Source organism: Aythya ferina (genome assembly GCF_964211825.1).
Source record: "Aythya ferina genome assembly, chromosome: 5".
Classification (NCBI taxonomy): Eukaryota; Metazoa; Chordata; class Aves; order Anseriformes; family Anatidae; genus Aythya; species Aythya ferina.
The window spans coordinates 31,243,932-31,266,287 of record NC_140301.1 but is presented as its reverse complement, the minus strand read 5'-3'; the positions used below and the strand labels follow the sequence as shown (position 1 = coordinate 31,266,287).

The following is a 22,356-nucleotide window of genomic DNA, read 5'->3' as shown; positions in this document are numbered from 1 at the left end:
CAGAAGTTTGTATAACACAGCAGTAATACGATTTAGTTTGCTATGTGGGATCTTCTTTACACTTTGCACAATAATTTAATCTATTCTATATATTTTTCTTCCATTGCTCTAGGGGCATTCCACGCCTTTGATAAAGATGGAGATGGAATCATTAAGCTCAATGTGCTGGAGGTAAACTGCTTTATGCCAGTATTTCAAAGATATCACAATACTAAATTTTAGTTGTATTATTCACCGTACAGATCCTTAAGGGAGGCTATGCAAGTTGGACTGAAATTGTCATCCAAGTCAGTAAGAGTCCACAAAGCCTCCTCAAATTTTTGCTATTGATTTTACCCAGAAAACACCTGTACCCATGATCTGCCAGCAGTAGCTGCTGTGTAAGACTCCTGCTGGTGCTGTAGGGCACAGCTGTGGACTTTCAGATCATTTTAAAGTATTTCAAAGAGACTTTGAGTGATTTTTATGAGGCAGTTTAAATTAGACACACTTTATTTTAGAGGCATTAGCTGATAAATGGGGGGCAGCATAGTTCCTTACCTTTTTAAAATCTTATACAGAAGACTTAAGTAATTTTTTGCAAGCAAAAGAGGAATAGGAGAAAAACCTTAGACAAAATTCTCCACTGCCAATATGCTTCCTACTAAATGTTAGCAAGTAGCTGCCTTCCAGCTACAGAGCTTATAACATTTCAGTAGTAGTGGCACAATCTTAAATTTAGTCCCAGCACTGGCTCACGTGTTCAAGTTGTACATCGCCTTGCCCAAGGGGCTGCACTTATCAGGGTGTCTGAGAAGGGGCTTAAGTCTCAAATGTTGTCAGTCCCTCAGCACAGGATGTGCCTACACACAGCAAGGAGCTGCAAGATGACTCACATCACAGTCTTCACTACACAAAGTTCAGCTGCTGCAGGAGCACAGCTGTTAGTTAGGCAGCTGCTCCTTTGCTTTCTCTCTCCCCTTCCCACAGCATGTACAGACTTAGTTGTAATTCCCATTCAGCAATCAGCCCTGATAGTAACACAGACATCCTCTTGTCCAGAGACACAGTAAATTTGAGGTCTAGAGGAGGGAGGGGCACAGAGATGCAATGTAGAAGACTATGGACACTGTTTGTATGTACAAGTTAGTGTGAGAAGAGCGTAAGGAAGAGGACCACAGCTTTGAAGAAGCAGTGAACCTAGGGCGAGTTAGTACATCTAAAGCTGTTCCTTGCTCATTGACATGTAGCACATTTCAAGTAATGAAAAAGGCACACAGGGGGAATTGCCTTCCCCGCTTCATCTCCCCTTCTTTGCCCCAGCTCCCCACTAAGTCCTGCCTGATCTTTAATTCCTTTACTTTTAACTCTCCTTCCAGTGGCTGCAGCTCACCATGTACGCCTAACACCGGAGCCCTCTGCCACCTTCATCAAGAACACGCTCAAGACCTCTCTTTTAAGTAATGAACTCCATTCATCCCCAAGTGCAAATGAGCATTTCACACTATGTATGTGCTTCACTCACTGAGATGAATGGTACATGAAAGAATCCCTTGGAAAAGAGACAGCCGTACTCCAGTAGACCAGTGCTCATAATCTGTAACTACTTTTGTAGTATCTCTATGACATTTTACTTTGAGCAGCAAGGATTAATTTATTAATGACTGTGTTAAGATGTTTCTGCATGGTAAAGAGTAATGGTTCATGCTCCATGTCTGCTTACGCTGACAATTGCAAAGTCTTCCCTCAAGTCAGTGCAAGTCAGGCAGAACTGGGACTGTATCTAACTGTGAATGTCAGAGATGTTTACTACCACCTTGGAATTAGTCAACTCTTTGTTCTGATTTTGGTACTTTCATTTTAGCCTCTTCATAATGTGGACTATTTCACATGAGATTGTGCTAACTACATTAATGTTATGCATCCTAATAATGTTAATGTATGTCATTGTAGCCATGCAGGTTGGTTCTCTGCTGTGCTAAAATGTGGAAGTCAGGCACAACAGGCTGCACCATCTAGGTATGTCTTGGGTCTAGTGCCTCAGTAAAAATGGCAGAACAAAGCAATTTGGTCTCAAACATTTTTAGTATCCCCATGCTATCTGTTACACATTGAATGGTTTTACTTTTTCATCATAACTGCATTCTCTGTAAAACTGAGGAAGTGGTGTTCCGCTTTCAAGAAAGCCGCTCAGGAAAGAAAATCTCTTATACATACATATATATATTTTTATTTATATATAGATGTACATGTAAAACCATACACGCACACTTTTTTGTCCTCAGGGTTCTATGTTGTTGACTAACAGTTATTGCATTCTGTTTTAATCTCAAAACCAGCTGGATCCCAACTCAGAGTCCTTTCCCTGGTTATGAAGTAAAGGTTTTACTGGTTATGAAGTAAAAGCTCCATTTTTCTGAATATTGTAAAAGAATCACATCTACTACTTCTACATTTAGGAACATAGTATTGCCTTTTATTATTGTATTATCTTCTCAGTGTATAGGCAAATAATTTAGGGGCTGTTGTATTAGTGGGTATGTCAAGGCTAGCCTAAATTTTCCTTGATAAAACCTTCCTCTGTTCTGCCTTCCTATCAGTGATTTGCAGATCCTCTAAAAGGTGTTTCCACCTCTTGTTTTAGTTGATCATTATCCCTCTTGCAGTTTAACCGCAAACTAGGGAGCCAATGATTAGGAAGAAGATTAAAGAATTACTAACTACAACCTAACAGTAAATTTTAGGGGCTTAATAAATTAAAATAACACCAGACTAATGCAGAGAGCAAATAAGCAGTGGGTTTTTAGTACAGGTTATGCACTAAAACAATGAACAACAACACACTCGAAGTATAGAAGTATTTCCTGACATTATTCAGTATTTCTTTATTGTAAGATGTGAGTTTTAGCAGAATCAGACACTTAATGTTGGTGTGACCACTTGGGGAAGATGGTTAGAATGTGTAAGTACAGTTTGAACTGAAAATACATCAACTGAGTTTTGACCTATCCTTTAGAGTTTATTTTTTTGAAGAAACAAAGGGGGATGAATACTGAGCACTCTCCCATCATTCTCATGAATATACAGCAGCTTCTGTAGTTTTACTGCAAACGTGAAATCAGTTTAAGATCTCAAACGCCAGTCAGTTCATGATCTGAATGCATTAAAAAAAGCAGGTAAGCTTGACAGGCTTTCAGAACTGATCAATCACCAATCAGTACAAAATAGGATAGAAAAACATGCGCAAGAAAGGGGTGTGAAGAGACCAGACTTGGTCAGGAGAACCTTCTACTGAGAGGAAGGCCTTGCCTCATGCATGTATGCACAAAATTTTTGGTGAAGTCTGTATTTTAAATAGTGTATTCTATTTTCTAATTAGATGTTAACATATATGAAAAGTAGCTAGTCAATTAAAAGCTCTTATTTTTTTTTTCCCTTTCTTCATGTGAGGCTTAAAAATGCAATCTAAGGAATCATTAGAATAGCTGCCTAATTAAGGCAACAAAAGATGAATAGTCTTAGTTCTTTAGTAGTGAAAAGTAACAATGCAAAACAAGCTACTATTGTAAAGAAAAATTGCAAAACCAAACCCTAGCATACTTACTCCAATAAGTATCAAATTTAACTGACAGATCACTAAGAAACAGAAAATCTTTTGACTATAAAGTTCTTAATGTTGTCTTGCACTGTAACATACTCTAAAAGAGTAAGAAAATCCTATAGTTCATGTAAGGAAGGGTTATTCTCCTTTAAATTCAACTTTTATTTTAACACAAATTAAGATGACTGGAAGACCAGGATCCCTAAGTTCCAGCCACATGGTATCCCCAATAAGCCATTATTTTCCACACAAAAATATGGCAGAGATACACTTGGTTGTGGTCCTCATAAAAAAAGAAAATCCATCAGTCAAAAAAATATATCAGGATTTTTGACTGGCAACTCAGACCTTGTCCTTAAAGTCCTGGTGAGCGAACAACCAATAGCTTTAGAGAATGTTTTAGCAACAAGCCACAAAGCAAGGGAGTCAGTGTGTCACCTCAGAGATCCCAGCTGGGTGGACGGTTTCCATTTTCCCTGCAGAACTATGAGTCTTAGATTCCTGTGCACTGGGAGTGAAAATTTTCAACAGTCCTGTCAGTGCTGAAGCCTGGCCACTGGAATATACAGCTCCAAGGTGGCCAGTCTGATTTTTTCTCACCCTCAAAGGGAATGTCATGTTCTACCAAACCCTAGTAAAGAATCATGATATTCAAAACAAAGAAGAATCAGGCTGACAAACCATAACAATATAAAGAATTTTTATTTTTATTTTCTTTTCATTTTTTGCTGTGTGAAGTTTTGTTATTACACTCACAGCTTTGTAACAAAATGAAAGAGGAAAAGCAAGGTCAATCTGTGCAAATGTTCTACACAGCTTAAGTTATTAAATATTCAGTCATGTTGTTTTATCCCATTTTCTTTCTTCCAAAACACTTGTTGTGTTTAACACTTACTTGCAGCACAATGAAGTTTGAGAAGCTGGCAGGTGCATATAACAGAATATATACCTACACAGTTTGCTCTTACTTACACTATTCAATATTTTACAAACAGCAGCTGAGACTGCTTCCTTATCCTTCCTAAAATATTCTGCAATTCTGGACAACTTAGATTATGTTTGAATGATAGTACCATACAAGCCTGAAAACCAAGACTCACTGTACCTGTGTTTTCATTAAGAAAAGAGGAAAATACCTTCTCAACACCACATTTTTGTTTCTGGAAACCTACAGCTTATTGCGAGCTTTCAGTTATTGTTTTACCTTGATTCAGCATAATGCACACTTTCCAACTAAACAGTCAAAACCTGCACTAATTCAAAAGACATTGCACAGCTAAACTGCAATCCATATAAGTTACACATGGCAAACAGAAGCTGGGGTATTGAATGCATTTTTGTTTCAACAGATGCAACAGTTTTCCCTCTGGCCCCTTCCACACAAAGCAGCAGCAGCATTAGGCCATACAGTGTTGCATTGTCAGTTAGATTTTTTTTCTTTTTTTCTCCTGTAACTTGAAGGGAAAAGGAGCAAGGAATACAATTAGTCTTAGCATTGTTATGATTGAAATTCTGATGAAATTGTTGGGTAAGGTTATGCTTTGTGGCACGTTTGAACTTTTAAGTGGTCACTTTATGCTATTGATAATCTCCTTTTTGAGCCTGAGTAGGCCTTAACATATGTACGCTGCAGCCAATTCCCCACTTTTTAAGGGAATGATATCTAACTGTGCTCAGTTATGCCTATCCCATTCTTTCTATTACAAATAAGTACAATAGCTTTGAGCACTTGCCATCCACCAAGGAGGCTCACAGCTGACTAAGCACAATGTCAGTACTGCTCAAAAGAAAATGGCGGCTTGTACCTGAAAGCTGCCGCCATTTTCAGACAGCCATGTGGCAAGTCCAGAGCTTATTGTTTAACATTTGACTTATAAAACACAGCTAACCATAAAATAAATCCTCACTCTACTCACTTCTCCACCCGCAGCTTTTTAGTTGCATAAAAAAAACGAACTTTAAACAAAAACAGTCCTGAGCAGAGGCTTCAGATGTGCAGTGCTGCTTTTCAGGCAAATAGTATCCCCAGTCAAATTTTTATAAGTTTTTCCCTACCCAAAGTTATTTCACTTTTTGACCAGAGGTATATCAGAAGTCAGAACCCTAACTTGCAAGACTGGAGAGGATCTCATTAATGGCTACCAATCTAATACATCAGTTTACCATCTCTCTCCTCTATGTGTAGAGGAAATGAATGGCCATTAATGAAAGCTGCATTTCCTGAAGAAGTTCAAAGAAGTCTGTGGAACTTCATATCCACATGACAACTTCATAGCAAATCCATTTCGGATATCCTCAGGACAAAGCAGCACATTATTTTCCTCTGAACCCCTGAGCAATATTATACATGTGTGTGTGTGTGTTTAAACTTATAAAGCAAAATTTTTACAAATACTTGTGCATCTCTGCTATTTTCCTGGCTCCCATCCACTTTAAAATTCTAATAATGCTCTTGAAACAACCTAAGAAGTACCAAAAGACACCACTGTTAAAGCTGGATTTCAGAAGTCCAGGCTTTTGGGAAGGACTGTTTTCAAGGACCAAGAAGGAAATATGGTCTACAAGAAGAGGAAGTCTGCTTTTACACTAACTAGAAAAGGTAAACCCATTAACTAATCAGGAATGCAAATAAAGTGTAATAACTGCGTTTGTTGCAACACCTAGTGAGAAGGATCTTTGCAGGTTCCTTAAAACAGTCATCAGCTGGCAGAATGAGAAGAATCACAAATTATGAAAATCTACTCACACACCATTTTTACATACAACTACTCCACACACTTGTCCTCAGAACACACAGCTCCACACCGTCACTTCAATAACAGCCTATGAAGAATAGTTTGAAAAGTTCGCATCGTTTTTTCCCCACACCTTTACATGCTCCCTTACTGTGGTTCAAAAACTCTTGAATATCAATAATTTTGGAAATGGTTTAAATCTCATGCAGCCCTCTGCTTCTAGGCCATGAAAAGAAAAAAGATAGAAAACACTCCTGAAGACTCCAGAGCAATCAGAAAACATTTACACTGCTCAGAGATTTCCCTGAACTTGATTCTTTCAAATTGTTTCATCCACATAATAATAATAATAATAACAAAAATAAAAGAATAAAAAAATCTACCCCCAAAAAAACACATAAAACTCTCAAAACTGCCTGGGGTGTAAGTCGCATATTGTTTTTATTTCTCCTGTCTACAAACAGTTTAATTAAAATAATAACAATAAAAAAATACAACAAAAAATACTCAAAAACAAGAGCACTGGAACTTCAAGGATTCCTACGTGTTTGAAGTAGGATGCTACTGTAACTTGTTCCTATAACTTGTTCTTGTCACTCAAGAAAAAAACAACATCCATATGTCAAGCAAATACAGAGAAATGATGCTCATGTGCTAAGACAAAATAAAAATTGTGTGCTTCAGAGAAGGCCCTGAAATTCCTTCATTTGATGGCAGAGCTGAGCATCCATGGGCTTCTCTCAATCACAGTCTCAGCCTTAAAAGACTTTTTTATAGTCAAAGAATTAAGCTATAAAATTTATTTGGTTTATGGCTGGCATATGAAGTTTCAAATTAGATACCAGTGAAAAAGTCATGCAATTTGTTTGAAAAGCGCTCAATTTGTTTTTAAGCAGCTTGGTTTTGACACTGGAATTTCTTTACCTTTTGTTACAGTTTAAGGAAACCTCTGTTTTTTTATCCTGAGCTGGAAATTAGTCAAAAGTGAACAAAAATGTCCTTGCCAGATTTGTCTTACTGTTTAAGAGAGCATCACAAATATAAGAATTCCATTTCACTGAACTTCACAGGCCAATGAGAACAAGTTTGCAACTCCAAGAGACAACTGCAGAGGAACCTGGACAAGTAGAAACATTCTCCTCTGCACTGGCTTCCCTGTATAAATTACGTATATTTCTGGAAACAAGATTTTTACATGCAATATGCATTTTGTATCCCCAGCTTCTGCTTGAAGAGCTTTAGACTTTAAAACCCCTTAAAATCCTGCTCCATTCTTTCCAGTTGACTTTTTGTGAACCAAGCATAGCCCAAGCAAATCAAGCCAGTTCACAACAGAAATAAAATACCGTGGAAATAGATGATTTGGACACATAGTGCCTCTGAATTTCTATTTGTTTGCTATGCAATGCAGATACAGGAATTCCAAATAAAATAAAGAATCCAACTCCGGTGTTGTATCAAAGTTGTAGTGGTTATACTGGTATTTAACTGAGAAACAAAAGCTGATACTGGTTCCTCCTTTCCTGAACATTAGGATCTATATGAGATTAAGATCAGAAAGCATGTGAGTGGAGATGCTTTGCTGCTACTGGCATACCTTTTAAAGGACTGCTTTAACAAACAAAACAACACAAAAAAAATCCTCTACCACCGAAATACCTCAGGAAGTGTAATATTTAGGGCAGTCTGTCACTGTATATATTGTGTCAATTATAGCAATTTTTAGACAATGATTAAAAACTAAATTACAGTTAACATTAAAAAACTGATTCCAGTTCTCCATAAAATACCTTTCCTTTTTCTGAATAAAGCCAATATGTACAGTAGATACTCAGGTTACACTGTCAGAATTTGTGATGTTCTGGCTTGCAGATTTTTATTAAAGTCATCTAAAAACCTGGATACAACATAAGAACAGTCATATGTCAGTTAGACAGTTAACAGGCTTCAAGCTGAGTGTGAAAACACCAGCATCCATTGTAATCTAAGTTCTAAACACCCCTCTGTACTTCCCTAAAACTCTCAAGAATAAGCTTCTTTAAAAAACAAGGCAGACAAGAGGGGGGAACATTCTTATTTGTCAGTGAATTAAAAACTTGCAAGAATCTTACATTTGGGCCAAGTCTTAATAGACCAACCTTATTTCTACAGAGTGCAACACAACCTGCAGTCTCTGTAGCAAGGCTTTTCAGCCCCACTCCCTTTTTGCATTCCAAGTGTGAAAAGAAAGAGAAAAGACTGGAGTAAGAAACTGATGTTATTTGGAATAATTCTGACATAAAATTACTTCCCAATGTGGGAGGTGAAAAGCTTCATGAGTCAATCCTGCTGTCATCTTCAGCATGTCTTTCTATGTGTCCTACAGCATCCTAGAAAAGAAACAAAGAAGTCAGGCAAAAAATAACAACACCAAAATGCCTAAGATTTTAGAAACCTCAGTTTCTAAACCTCAAAAATTCATGCCTTATATTTACACAAAGACTGCTAATAAAACCAATCTCATGTAAAGAACAAACAGCATCAGCATCCACAAAAATGAAGGGGGTGTGTGCAAATAGAAATTAAAAGAATAAAAAAAATATTTCAAACTGATGCTTGTTCATCTTAAACAATAAAACTTATCCCACAAAAACTGAACATCTTAGGTATAGTTCCCAAAACTTCTTTTGGTATTTTGAGAATTTTACCACTTACATTTAAGATTTTAAGAACAGTATGTTTTAAATTTACCATATCCATGTTATAGGCAGCTGCACTCCTCATCTATCACAAGCTGAACCCCGTTAGCCTTGTATGATGTAACTATATTCAGTTAGGCCCATTACAAATAGAAGAATTTAACTATCTTCAAGAGAAATAGAAGTCCCACACTTGTGGTGACAGCACTTGGTAGTTAGGATTCTTATCTTTCTATATATAACAATGTTATTTCAACCACACACCTGCTTGGAACCTTTCCTGGAAGTAAAGAAAGCATCACAGTTCTTCCAACGACATTTTAGGGTCTGAAAATTTGGGTTGGTGTGGTCAGTTAGCAAGTGTTGTTTCAGATGGTCGACAACGCCAAAGATCAGTGAACATCCATGCCACTGGAAGAAAAAACATGCCAGAATAACTTAGGGAAAAAGAACTTTAGTTAATGCTTTTATTCTTGCACCTCAGCAATATTCTGTCATGACTGCTCACACACATGCCTCCTATAACTTTTAACCTTCTTATTCCATTGTTATTCTCAGTGGTCTCTTCTTTTAATTTACATTTTACAGAGATTCTTACTGCCTCTAACCAAACTTATGCCATCAGTAAGAATGGAAGGAGGAAGAAAGGAACTTAGCCTTTACAGAATTTAAATTTATCTTAGACAAAGCCATTGGAAATTTAATTGAACTTACTTAGCAAAGTAAAATAGTTTTTCTGTGTCACTCAGCTGACTTTTTTTTTGTAATGTTTTAAAGAATTACATGCCACTATCTAAAGACTGCACAAAAGAAAAATAATTTAAGACCCTATTATTGACTTGCCCCAAAGCACACACATAAAAAGGTCATGATGATATATATATGATATATATATATAGGTAAAAGACTGAGTTATAGTAAATTAGAGCTCAATTTATCCAAGATTGACTAGTGACCACCTCCAGAAAATTAGGTTAAAAATTGCAACAAAGCAAGGCTAAAAACATTTTGCTCACCCAGCAACGATAATTCTGCATGAGATTAAGCCTCACAGCTCTGACACTGCCATCATAGCATCCAGTGTAGATCTGTAAAAGAAATATTTTTGAAGCAAGTTGGGAATAATAGAAAAAATGAAGTCAAATTTTGCAAGAAGCTTAAGTATGTTAGGAGAAGAACAACAAAATATCAACGTGCAAGTTTTCCAAATTTTTAAAATGTGTCTAAGTTAATTCTTTTGAGATTTGCGTTTATAGCTTATAAAAAAACTACTAATGAATAAGAAATATTTCCATATTTTCTATCATTGATATTATTATTTGTGTAAGAGTTCAGAAAACAAAAATACAATGTTACTAGCCACTGAAGTGGAGAAAAGCAAAGAATCTTATGTATAAATGTCACATTAAATATACTTCCAGGGCTTAACTGGTTAAATGAATATAAAAAAAAGGATGGTGTGGAAAGGTGAGCAAGAACATCAGATTCTCAGAAAGAAGATTCTTGTACTACAATAAAGATTAATTAATAAAACCAAGTCTTCACATAATACAGAAAACTCAAGAAGATGAAGATTTAATTTGTTGTTTATTTCAAGTCTTTCTGCCTACTGGAAACTCATCACTGGAATATAACTGCCAATCTGCTCTGGGTAAGAGACTTACTTAGTACTTCTTACACTATTACAGAAAATTATTGTCCTTCACTCTTCAAAAGCTGCTCATCTGAACACTTCTCTGATTTCAGAGTGCCCCAAACAGACTATTAGTGTGGGAGAGTTCCAGTCTCAGACTGTCAGCACATAGCCTGGATGCACTTAGCTCTTCATCTCACTCACATGAGAAGTGAAGCTAGTGCTATAGATATTCCAATTCATAGATAATTTCTGTTATTACAGATAACTATTATACCCTTTTATTTTATAATCCAGAAAAAAGTTGGGAAATTCCTACACATCAGGCAAGTAAGTGCGCTTAATGACTATTTCATCGAAGTATTTATTTAGAAGTACTTCAGAATCCTATCTTGCAGTGCAGACACATGACAGAATCTGTACACGTAAGTCCATTGCCTAACTTTGCCTAAGTCCTTTGAAGGGTTACTAGATTTGACCATAAGTGAAGTTTTTCTCTAGCATCTGTTTCACTGTCTTTCATAGACGACAAACAGAACTGATGCTTGAAAAGAGGAAATATTTTACTATTTATTTCTATATTCTTCATTGTAATCATAATTGTAAACAGAACTACTGTTTTAAAATGACAGTAAGCTAGAAGGTAATTTTCCCCCTGACAATACTGTTACATAAATACAAAGCTTCTGTAGCAGATTTTTAGCTGCCACTTCTAAATACCTCTGTCTTAGTTAGAGAGCAAGTTGATTTCATTATCCGAAAAAAATAAAACTGTCTATATGCGCGTGGATATAACAACCCAGTAAGAAGAAGGAAGTTACCATGCTCTTATGGATGGTCATACACATGATCATGTCTGTGTGGCCTCCATAGACTTGCAAGCGGTCATGTGACTTGAAAGGAACAGAAACAGGCATTTAATGGCATGACAGTTAATATGTATTTTTCACAGCAAATGATGATGCTTCCTAAAAAAGTTTCCTGAGTAGCAACCCATGCCCGCGCTGGTGGATTCCAAGCTTTGTAGCCTCTAGGAAAGCTCACTATTTTACTTGCATTACTTCTGTAACCCTTTCTGTCCAACCAAGCACTTGGTTTCTCATACAGACAAAACTAACATTTGCCCACTTTTCTGGGCTGTCATAGCCCTTGGATAAACCAAGCTCTGAAAAAATGGTTTAGGTTAAGCTCTTTTAAAACCATGTATTTCGGCTGGTAAAACCAAATTAATTCTGAGCGACGGGAAAAAAATCAATGGGCTGGAGAACTGTAAGCACAAAGATGACCTCTACATTTGACCCTGAAACCATTAACACATTATATAAATTTCAGTAATAACCAGCTATTCTCTTACCTGTAGTTCATAAACACGAACAAATTTATCTAGACATGCTGTCACCATCACTTTCCCCAGAATGTTCACAACTGTTACTGCATGGTTATGGCCTTTATAGATCCGTACCAGTTCTCCAGTCTGTGCCAAGAAAATGCAGAGACAATATATATTTCAAAATTAAACAGAACAATTTTAGTTTTACATTGATAGGGTATCTAGCTTCAATGCTCACCACTCACAGAACAGAAACACCTTTTATCAGACTTCCTGTAAAAGCACTTCTAAATCATGATCAAATACGATTTATCCTTTTCTTTGCTTAACAAAAAGACATTCCAAGTCCAATAGAAATGCATGCCACTATGAAAAGACTTCTTCCCCTCTTTCCATCATTAGCTACATGTTCCCACCTATCCTGCAAATGGTACTCTGCTATTAGTACTAGGAGTATTTATGTAGCCAAAAAAATCATTGAGCAAATTTAGCTAAATACTGAGAAATAAACAATTTTTGGGGGAATCTAAGTAAAGCTGTGGTAAGTTCTAGTCTCACTCATTGCATAGCTACAAAAACCCTTTCCACATTATCAGCACACCTTTGTAGTAGTATTTGTAAAACCAAGATCCCCAGATAAAAGGGTGCTGTATGTCATATTACAAGAATCAAGTTTAATGGGTGTTTCCCAAGGTATTTTACCTTCTACTTCCCCCCTTAATTACTATAGTGCTTTGTCACATTAACAAAATCATATGACTACCTTTTCTGAAAGGTATTTTTTCCACTAACATTCAGAATTTTTTAAAATACCGACGTTATAGCACAGTCAGTAGACATTATAGATAGTTTTCACTGTCTTAACAGCAGAAATCATTCCAACTTCATATATGAGACTTACATGAATGTTGTGGGCATGGACAGACTGATCACTGGAACCACTGAATACCAGATCATTCACAACCTTTCAAAAAATAAAAAGAATATCACTGGAACCACTGAATACCAGATCATTCACAACCTTTCAAAAAATAAAAAGAATATTCTTTATTTCTGTAGCAGACATGAAAATGGGCAAGCAAAGGATTCAGGTTCTGCTCAATTTGAAGCTGCACCATAGTATTTCCTGTATCTGGCAGGCCCAAAAAAATCAACTGAGTATGAAAAAATGTACACATGCTTCTTCATGTAAGAGCTAGAAAATATTCTAAGCTACCTTAACATTGACTTCTGCTACTTCACAATTGGAATTAGACACTGTTAACTTGCAGCCCACCAGGCTATGTCATCCTACCCATGGACTGTTACCAAGGATAGCTAAGCAGATCAGAGACCCAGTGAACCAAATGCAGAATACAGCTCCCCACAAGCACAAAAAAGCCCAATGCTTCCTGGAAATACTGAATCTGTGGTGCACTTTGGTAACTTAAGACAGTGCTCCTGACAAGTACTAGTATAGAAAGAAAGCTCAACAGATCCACTGTGGATCACAGAGGGACCACAGGATGCTGACACACAAGCTGGACAGAGTTCACAGGGCAAAGGCTGTGCCACTGCTTCATTTCAAAGATAAACAAAATTTATAGAACAGTCCTCCCCTATCTGTAGATGACTGTGGTCTGAGCAAAGCAGACAGACAAACTTATATTCCAATCTGTAACCTCAAACACTTCATGTTACGTCTATCAGGCTGAACAATAAAGAAATCATTAAGTGGGCATGCTTATGTCATTTAGAACAATACAATTAAAACAATTATAAACAAGTCACATTATCTGAAATGTGATATATGTGATGCTGTGAGGACAGAAGGCTATACCAGTAATGAAGTCCTTTTACCAGTGTCCTAAAATACATCCATGCTCAGCAGATTAAAAGTTCCAAGCCTAGCCTGTAAATAACCACAATTTATGTAAAGACTGTATTTAGACTAGAATGAATAGTGATTCTTCTGTTAAAAATGAAAAATATTTTTCCAGAGTTACATTTTTCTTCCCTGATTTCCAAAGAGGTTTGTACAATCAAAGTATGTGAAAGCTACCTTCACCTTTTCCCCAACTTTCCCTATATTCTCCCATTTCAAGGAACTCAAATTAAAAGATTGCCTGAATCATCTAACAACATGAAATAAGCATTCACACAAATATCAGCATTTATGATGGGAACATGAGACATGGCAGCAAGACAGAGTTTTCCTACCAAATTTCTCAGTTTTTATTATTTAAGGTACAGAAATAATCTATTCCCTACCATGATCTGCTCACTATTAGATGAAGAAGTACAAGAAGAACAGCTCTATGAATTTTTTGTCAAAAACGTATTTTTGGAGACACTTGCCTTCATGCAGAGTATAGTCTTGCTGTGACCTTCCAGAGTTCTGAGAAGCAGCCCATTCCGTGCATCTCGCACACTGATGGTGCAGTCGTAGGAGCCCACTACCAACAACTTGCGTGCTCCTTCCTGAGCTGTGGCTAGGCAGCTCACTGCTCTAGGGCCATGGCATTCAAAGGTGTCAACTTGCTTGTTGTTCTGTTAGGGGAGGAAAAAATTGTATTTAAGAATTAAAACTTTGCTATGGCACTGACTGTAGACTGCTGAGTCCTTTCTGTGAGGTACTTGGTATAGTATCTGATTTCAGATCAGTAACACTGCATATCAACAGTGGTAGGAGTTACATCTTAACAACTAAGTTTCCAAACTGAGGAAATAACTCCTAATGTTGGGCTTTGATTTTCTGTATTTAAAAAACAACCACCTTAATTATTGAGCAAAAGTCCAGTAAGTCCTCCTTCAGAATTAAAACAAGCAGAAAGTAGTATTTAGAGAGAAAAACACATGCGAGCACACACATGCATCTCTTCTCAAAGTTCATTAATGAAATCAAAGCCTCTAGGATATTTCACAGTACTTAAAAAGCAAATGATTTTATAGTAAGAAAGACATTTTCCCTCACAATGGATATAAGATAAGAGTTTTCTGAAGACAATTTAAGATATTCCGCTAGGACATTAATACTCAAGTCAAGAAAGCTTAGTAGATCCATAAAACTTGGGCATAAAAAGTAAAGAAAGGATAAATTTGAGAAATTAGTCAAGGCTCCATAAAAAGAATAATCAGAGTAATAATTCACTTAAACAATTTTTATTCTCTTTTAAATATCAGGGCTGCTGTTTAGGCTTCTTTGCTAGAAACTCATACAAACAAGTCCCTAAAACTGTAAATGGAGCAGGTCAAAGCAGCAACACATTCAAATCTCTCACACTACTTTCACAGGCAAGAAAGGATTCACAGGAAGATTCACAAATAATCATCTCTGTCAGCAAATCCTCATAACGCACAACTGGTAGACTAGGTGGAACCTTAGTATCACTAAGAAAAATATGACATCACCGCTGCAGTTAAGAGAAAGGCAACTGGAAGACAGGGGAGATGGGACAACTCTAGGCACTAACAAAATCAAGGGCCAAAACGCGGGGCCAAAAATAACCACTTATACCAAAATACTTTAATTACAAATATACTTACTACTCAAGAGAAAGAAATGAAATAAACAAAAAGTGGAGAGAAACAGCATCACAACAGGCTTTTATATGCCAATATTTGAACAAACTAACCTTTATGCTGAAGGTAACTACATTGCCGTTAGCAAGGCCTGCATAAAGGATTCGCCATCTGCTGTGTAAACAGAGCACTCGATCTTCCAGTTTAAACTGTTCCATGCATTCTTTGGTCTGGCAATAGAAAGTATTGTTGAAAGTTTTCCAAACAATTGAGGGAAAAAAAAAGCCTAAACAATAATTTTCACCCACCAGCCACATTTTTTGAACTAGCAAAGTAGGAGAAAAACATCTCAGTGTCTGCTGTCACCTGGCAGTTAGATTCTGATTTTAATCAGCTCACTCCCATCTTTGAGACTTGATGACATCAACCAGTTACAGCCCTAAAAGCTTTCTTCTAATCACAACCTCAAATGTATATACAAGTTTAGGCCATACATGAAAAACACCCCATTACACACTTGAGTTCAAGAAATGCCCATGAACTTCTCTCTACAGGAAACTACTATGAATCACCAGCTTAAGAGTCAAAACCTCTGGCAGTTTGCCCCCTGAAGCAGATATTTAATGATTCTATGATTATAGTCCTTGCATCTGCATGTTGGACAACCTTTCCTATAGCTTCTCCTTTGAAATCCAGTTTCAAAAAGCCCCAGAATGCTCTTCCACCTGTTCTCTCAATAGTTGATCTACAGAGAGCTGCATCTTACATAAGCAATGAAGTTAGAAACACAATTAAGGCAAATTCAGTATTCACAGTCAAACAACTGTCCTGCACGTTAGTGTTCCCAATATTTGAGATCCGATCATGTTATTCTGGCAAAAACTGCAATAATGAACTAGACAAAAGATCAAAAGATTGTACCAGTAAAATCACTAAATGTTTGTTTTTTGGTTTTTGTTTTTTTTTTTTTCCTCTGCTCTCCTCTATTGAGGTATAAAGTGAAGTTCATGCCCAGCTCAGTGTTTAAAACGCTTGTTTCATTTATATTTGCAAAGAAACATTACATAAAAAATCAGTATACGTTAATCACCGCAGACTTTGAGTACCTTGATATTGTAACAGTTGATAGTGTGATCACTTGAACCAGTGTAGAGTGCAGCATTCTTCCCATTCGTCTGAGTGACCAGGAGGCAGTTCACTTTCGAAGTATGTCCTTCAAAGATAGCCACACACTTCCTGCTCTAGAAAGCAAAGTATAGCGTCTGTCAAACTAAAGGTCTGTAATATCTCTCAGGACAGTCTGCTCTGAGAGGTTGTGGAGTCTCCTACCCTGGAGGTATTCAGAAGCCATCTCAACACAATGCTAGGTAATGTGCTCTAGGGAAAACTGCTTGAGCAGGGGGGTTGAACTAGATGATCTCCAGAGGTCTTTTCCAACCTCAACCATTCTGTGATCTAACAGAGCAGTGTGGGAGAGCTAACAAAAACGTTAGGACATGCAACAATGTCCTCTTACCCCTCTCATGGGGTGAAACAGTGGAAGGGGAGAGGAAGAGAAGTTTGAAGAAAAAGAGTAAAAAATTTAAGCACTCAAAAGAGCTGCAACTTCCTTAATTACATAATAAGGCTTTATAAAAACAGAGTTGCTACCTTGTGACTGGAATTACTCTTAAACCAACGTCACAACCTTACTTACAACCAGATTGTAAGCACAAACAGTTTTGTCTGCAGAGCAGGTGTACAATAAATTCCCAAAAATCTGAATAGCATTCACTGCAGCCAGGTGTCCTTCAAAGTTCCCCTCTGTAGGTTCTTCATCCTCACCTGGCTCTGACGACACTTCTGCAGGATAGAGACACATGCACTTGGATTACTTGAACGAACTCAAGCAAACACTGTTTCTTTGTGTTACCAAACAGCAGAACTATTATGGGGGCTCAGCATCTTTGTAGTCAGATTTCACTGCAGTTCTCAGCTGGAGCCTTGTAAGTAGCAGAATGTAATATAAAATACCAGAAATATCTTTGTAAAACATAAAGCCCAGAAAGATCTTTCAAATAACTAAAGGATTGTATTAGTTTTTATCTGACAGCTCTATGGAGACTGTGTAGAAGTGTTTGTGTGGAATGGGGTGGTAAGGACTCAAGGCACAAAGCATTCAACAAGGGACAGGGTAAGTGAGCATTTATCACTTCACACTTCATTTTTTTTAGTGCAGGTTTTTGCCTTCAGGGCTAAATTCCTCTAGAAGCAGTTTAATCTAGACATAACTGGAATTCTTGCAATATATCATAAAAAGTACAAGATGAAAAGCTTAAAAGATATACCAGATGAGTTCTTTGATCCTCTTAGTGATGATATTGAAGTCTGTGTCTCAGCTACACTGTAACACAGAAAATAAGAGTAGAAAGATTAGACTTTGCTCATTTTCAGATGAGACAATGGTATAAGTAATACTCCAGAACACAGGACTCTGCACTATGCAGAAAAAAAGCCTAAAACAGGTAAGCTCAAAAATATAGTTTCCATGCAGTAGGGCCATGTTCCAATTATCAGAGAAACTGGGAGAGAACAGTACACATTTGTTTGGAGGATCAAAGAAGCAAATTTAATTTATGACATATAGAGGAAGACATTCTCTCTCATTTCATTTCTGAATTAAATTAAAACTTACTGATCTTGTAAAACTTTCTGAATAGGAAAAATATATATTTATATTGTTTAATGCTTTTGAGCACTAATCTCACCTTTTTTTCACATCATCCCTATAGTTTGTGCCAATCTCACTGGTAGAGCTCACTTCATCATAACCTGAGCAAGATGCCTCTAGGACTGCTTGGTCCACAGAGCTGCGTGACTCCCTCTTTGATGGGCTGTCTGGTTTCTCATCTCCTGATTCTGATGAACCAATGTCAACCACCTCGCATTGTGGCGTTGCAATTTCCACTAGTTCCAGAGAAGCATCACTATCGTTCTCATCTCTGTTTCTTGTTGCTTGAGTAGTAGCTCCATTCTCTTGCTTTGGAGGAGTGGATGTAGTGACTTTTTCTCCTTTAGAAACCTTTCCACTCTTGAGTTTCCGGATGGGCTTAGGGTCGTTTACATCCTGTTCTGTGTCACTGTTCTCTGGCACATGAGTTGCCCTCAGAGTTTTCTTTTTCCTTAACTTTCTTCTCCTCCTGTTCCCTTTTTCTGCGGGGACTAGAGTGTTTGCTGTCTGTTGTTCAGACACATCTGCTGACAGTTTGGGGGTTTTATCCACGGGCATTTCTGGAAGGACTGAACGATCTGGAAGTGAGGTGCTACACTGATCCAGTAAAAAGCTTTCAGCCACTTTATCACTTGCTTCTCTCTTGCTGAAATCAGACAACGAATGAGAAGGATTTTCAGAAATTCCATCTTTTCCCCTGTCCTCAGCAGGCTTCTGAACATTTTGATTAGTTTGTTGGAAACAAGCTGCCAGTTCTGACAGGGATATGGTTGCAGAGATAACTGGATACACAGAATTGTTCTGGCTGATCTCTTCTGAAGAAAAGAGACTAGTGTTATATTTGATCTCCACAGCAATAAATATTTATTCAAAGTTTGCTTTCCGTGCAATTTTCTGTTTATACTTAAATGTGCACGTAAAGCACATACTCCTATGTGTTTAAAGGATAGGTACACAAGCAGATATGCTATTTCAATTAGCTATCCATCCTTTAAAAAAAATATAGCTAGGAAATAACATGTTTACCTGTGTACACAGAATCAAAGGAATGGGGCAAATCATTTAAGTCACTGTCTGACTGAATGCTTTTAGATTTCTGAGAAAAAGACAATTTGCATGTATTTAACAATTAAAAAATGGAGTCCATCTGGATATGTTGTAAGAATGGTCCCACCTTCTAAGAGTATTAAGTTGCAAAAGGACTACACAAGCCTACGGGAGTTTATTCCTGCACAACAGGCTGCGGGTTTGACACCCAACTTGTATTCTTCTGGGGAAAAAAAAAAAAAAAAAAAAAAAAAACATTTCCCACATTTTCTTATCACTATTTTTAAAGCAAATAAAAGCCACACATACCTTCCTTCTGCTCCACAACTTCTGTTCGTGAAACACATAAAGAGTTCTCGAGTACACAATTCATATTTTCTTCCGAGCCTTTTGGAGACACGGGTTCTCGTTTAACTTGTACTGAGGAATCTGCAGGAGTAGTCAGTGTGAGGCTAGAGGATGACTGGAATGGTGTTGGTGTGTTGACACGAACAGAAGCTCCCAGTGGAGGTACAGGAGACAAAGTGTCCAAAAGGGGCAAGAAGGAGCCCGCAGGAATCAAATCAGCTGCCACCTGAGATTTGCTATTTCTTCTCTCACTTGAGACACTGCTGGAAAGTTGCTCTGGCAATTCAGAAGGTTCATATGTTTCTAATGGCAAAAGAGGTGAAGAAAAAAAAAAGAACAAAAACACATTCATAACTTACAGATTCTTGCAATAAAAGTCAGTGGTTCCAAGAGCTCTTTTTTTCTGGCAAACAGATAAGGAAGAGAAAAAAGTGCAAGACAACCACTATACAACATTACCAAAGACAACAGATCATACCTGAACAATAAAGACTTAAATATGGAAAGCCCTCCATTTTGTTCCACATTTTAAATGAATCAACTCTAGTTACATGCAATTTTTACTAGACACCAAGTTCAAAGAACATGCAAGTTAGCATTCCACTGCTGTAGTTTGTTAGTATGTCCTACCTTGTAGCCCTTGCAAAATCCGGATTCTCTGGCTTCTCAGTGTGCTCATTTCCATTGTTATCTGCAAAAAAAGTAGTGATTTAAATAAATTCTACTTAAGGCAGCTTCTCAGGCTGCTAACTTCTAGGTCAGACAATCTCAAAAGCCTACTGTTACCTGTTGCTTTAATACAAGGAACCGTTGAACCTCAACATATGCAGCCTGCAGGGCAGCCCTAGCCTGCAAGAGACTGCTGTCCACGCTACTCAGGGACTTGCTTAATTCTTCCTCCCTCAGTGAAATAGCCAACAACTGGTCTACCTGAGAACGTTCTGAAAAAAAAAAACAAAAAAAAACAAAAAAAACCCCACAACCACACAACATATAATTTAGCAATAATTGTATATGGCAATACATTGAAATAAATTACACGTGATCACTAAATACTATCACCTCTGAATGTGAAAACATAGATTAAGTCAAGCATTAATAGTTGCAAAAGAGGCTGAAGAGTACACACAGGAACATTCATGTATTACATGGAAGAAGAGTAAAATCAAGAACTTCTCTTTATGGGATCTCAACTTTGACCCTATTAACTTTTTTTTAATTGCAGTTTTGCCAGCATTGACTTAATTTATTGAACAAAAGAAGTCACCCTCTTCCACAAAGATCTTTTGTTGAAGTATAAATACATATAAAGTACAAGTACACAATTTTCATTAATGTAATCAAAAAGGCAGAGACTAACTTAAACTAAACATGAAATAAGTTATTCAGTTAATTCAGAGGCCATGAAAAGACATATGAAGACAAAAGGAAACAAATGCTAAAACCACGTACTATCCAAGATAGCATTTGGGCAGCGAGACTTGCATTTGCAATCTCACAACAGTTTCCAAGCTCTGTACTCAATAAAAGATCCTCCTTTTTCAAAGATTTCACTACAGAGATGTTTCAAGCCAATTAAGTTTCAGTCTGTGCACTGCTCAGCTTCATTCAGGTTATAGTTTCTTTTAGAAGATTTACACAATGACACAGTGATAGAAAAGTCTCTCTTTTTCATTACTTTGCTCTATGTCAAATGCATTATTAGAGTAGTAGTCTCTGTTATAGACAGTAGTCATTGAAGATACAGGCTGATAAAAAAATACCTTTTCACATAGGGAAAAACTAGCTCCTACAAGACCCATATTAACTGCCCTGCATTCTGAACAACTCAATAGAAAATAAGAAAATTAAAAAAAAAAAAAAAGAGAGAGAGAGAAATGGAACATTTGAAAGTTGTGTTTGTAGCTTAGTTAAGAAAACTAAGCTTCTGGTCCTAAAGCTCCCAGACGTTGATGTAATGATTGAGCTCCCAAAGAAACTATTCTTCCTAAAAGACAGATAATTAGTTTTGCTATGTGGTGATATAGACAGGTTAGATTTTTTTGAAAAAGGCCTGTCTAATGCCAAGATCAGAGCTGCTTTCTTTAATGAGGAGAAGGAAGGAAGGAATGAGGCATTCCATATTAATTTCAATTACATTCAGGGCAGGAATAGTCAAAACTGAACACAGCCCAGGTGACTCAGTGGCTCCTGTACAAGTTTTCTGGTAAGAACATCCAGAAGAAGAACACAAAAGCTGAACTACTGAACTAAAATGGAGTGATGGATGTTCTTTTCCCTTCATAACTTCTGTCAGGAGTGGCAGCAAGATGCTTTCCCCTGAGCGGGGGAAAACACAGGTCCCATCTGTGCAACTGTGAACATGAACTGCAAGCAGGAAGGAAGTCTCTTAGAAACAACCTCTGACATTAACATGGGACTCTTTAGAGAAGAATGTGTTATGATGACAGTAGAAGGCAACACTAGGGACAACTTCATTAAGTCAGGGCTCATCCTGAATGCCTCTAAACATGTATACTTTTGAGCAAGCCACCAACAGGTATTAAGAGATACAAAAGGCTTGTTAGGCAATGGTACAAATTGGGAAGAATCCAGAAATGTCAACCCCTGTTCCTCTGCATCTTGTACTGTAAAATGGAAAAATTAGAACATTATTTAGAGAGGAATGTACCAGTGGGTTCTTCCACTGCTTTGAATTTCAGTAGCTCTCTGGAAGTCAGGACTCCCACAGCACGATAGAGAGAGAAGGGACTTCACTGTACCTCGTTGCTCTGGCTCTAATCTTACAGGTCTC

General features: G+C 37.3%; 2 protein-coding genes across 7 annotated transcripts in view; one reads left to right on the top strand and one right to left on the bottom strand.

Moving 5' to 3' along the window:
- The window catches only part of CAPN3 (calpain 3), a 31,307-nt gene extending 25,971 nt beyond the window's left edge, over positions 1 to 5,336 (top strand). The window contains exons 22-23 of the mRNA XM_084520410.1: positions 113 to 171; positions 1,359 to 5,336. Of these exons, the coding sequence (XP_084376536.1) occupies positions 113 to 171; positions 1,359 to 1,385 (86 nt within the window). The 3' untranslated portion in view covers positions 1,386 to 5,336. The remainder of the gene's footprint in view (positions 1 to 112; positions 172 to 1,358) is intronic.
- Positions 4,264 to 22,356, bottom strand: part of ZNF106 (zinc finger protein 106) — a 39,615-nt gene continuing 21,522 nt past the window's right edge. For 5 of the 6 annotated variants that reach the window (XM_084520406.1, XM_084520404.1, XM_084520407.1 and 2 more), the window contains 15 exons: positions 20,349 to 20,503; positions 20,193 to 20,253; positions 19,524 to 19,865; positions 18,205 to 18,982; positions 17,785 to 17,840; positions 17,154 to 17,299; positions 16,564 to 16,698; positions 15,571 to 15,687; positions 14,294 to 14,485; positions 12,858 to 12,920; positions 11,981 to 12,100; positions 11,448 to 11,519; positions 10,010 to 10,081; positions 9,258 to 9,404; positions 4,264 to 8,684 (listed from right to left, as the gene is read on the bottom strand). In XM_084520406.1, the coding sequence (XP_084376532.1) occupies positions 8,628 to 8,684; positions 9,258 to 9,404; positions 10,010 to 10,081; positions 11,448 to 11,519; positions 11,981 to 12,100; positions 12,858 to 12,920; positions 14,294 to 14,485; positions 15,571 to 15,687; positions 16,564 to 16,698; positions 17,154 to 17,299; positions 17,785 to 17,840; positions 18,205 to 18,982; positions 19,524 to 19,865; positions 20,193 to 20,253; positions 20,349 to 20,503 (2,513 nt within the window). In that variant the 3' untranslated portion in view covers positions 4,264 to 8,627. The remainder of the gene's footprint in view (positions 8,685 to 9,257; positions 9,405 to 10,009; positions 10,082 to 11,447; positions 11,520 to 11,980; positions 12,101 to 12,857; positions 12,921 to 14,293; positions 14,486 to 15,570; positions 15,688 to 16,563; positions 16,699 to 17,153; positions 17,300 to 17,784; positions 17,841 to 18,204; positions 18,983 to 19,523; positions 19,866 to 20,192; positions 20,254 to 20,348; positions 20,504 to 22,356) is intronic. The other variant, XM_084520408.1, reaches the window with a different exon arrangement.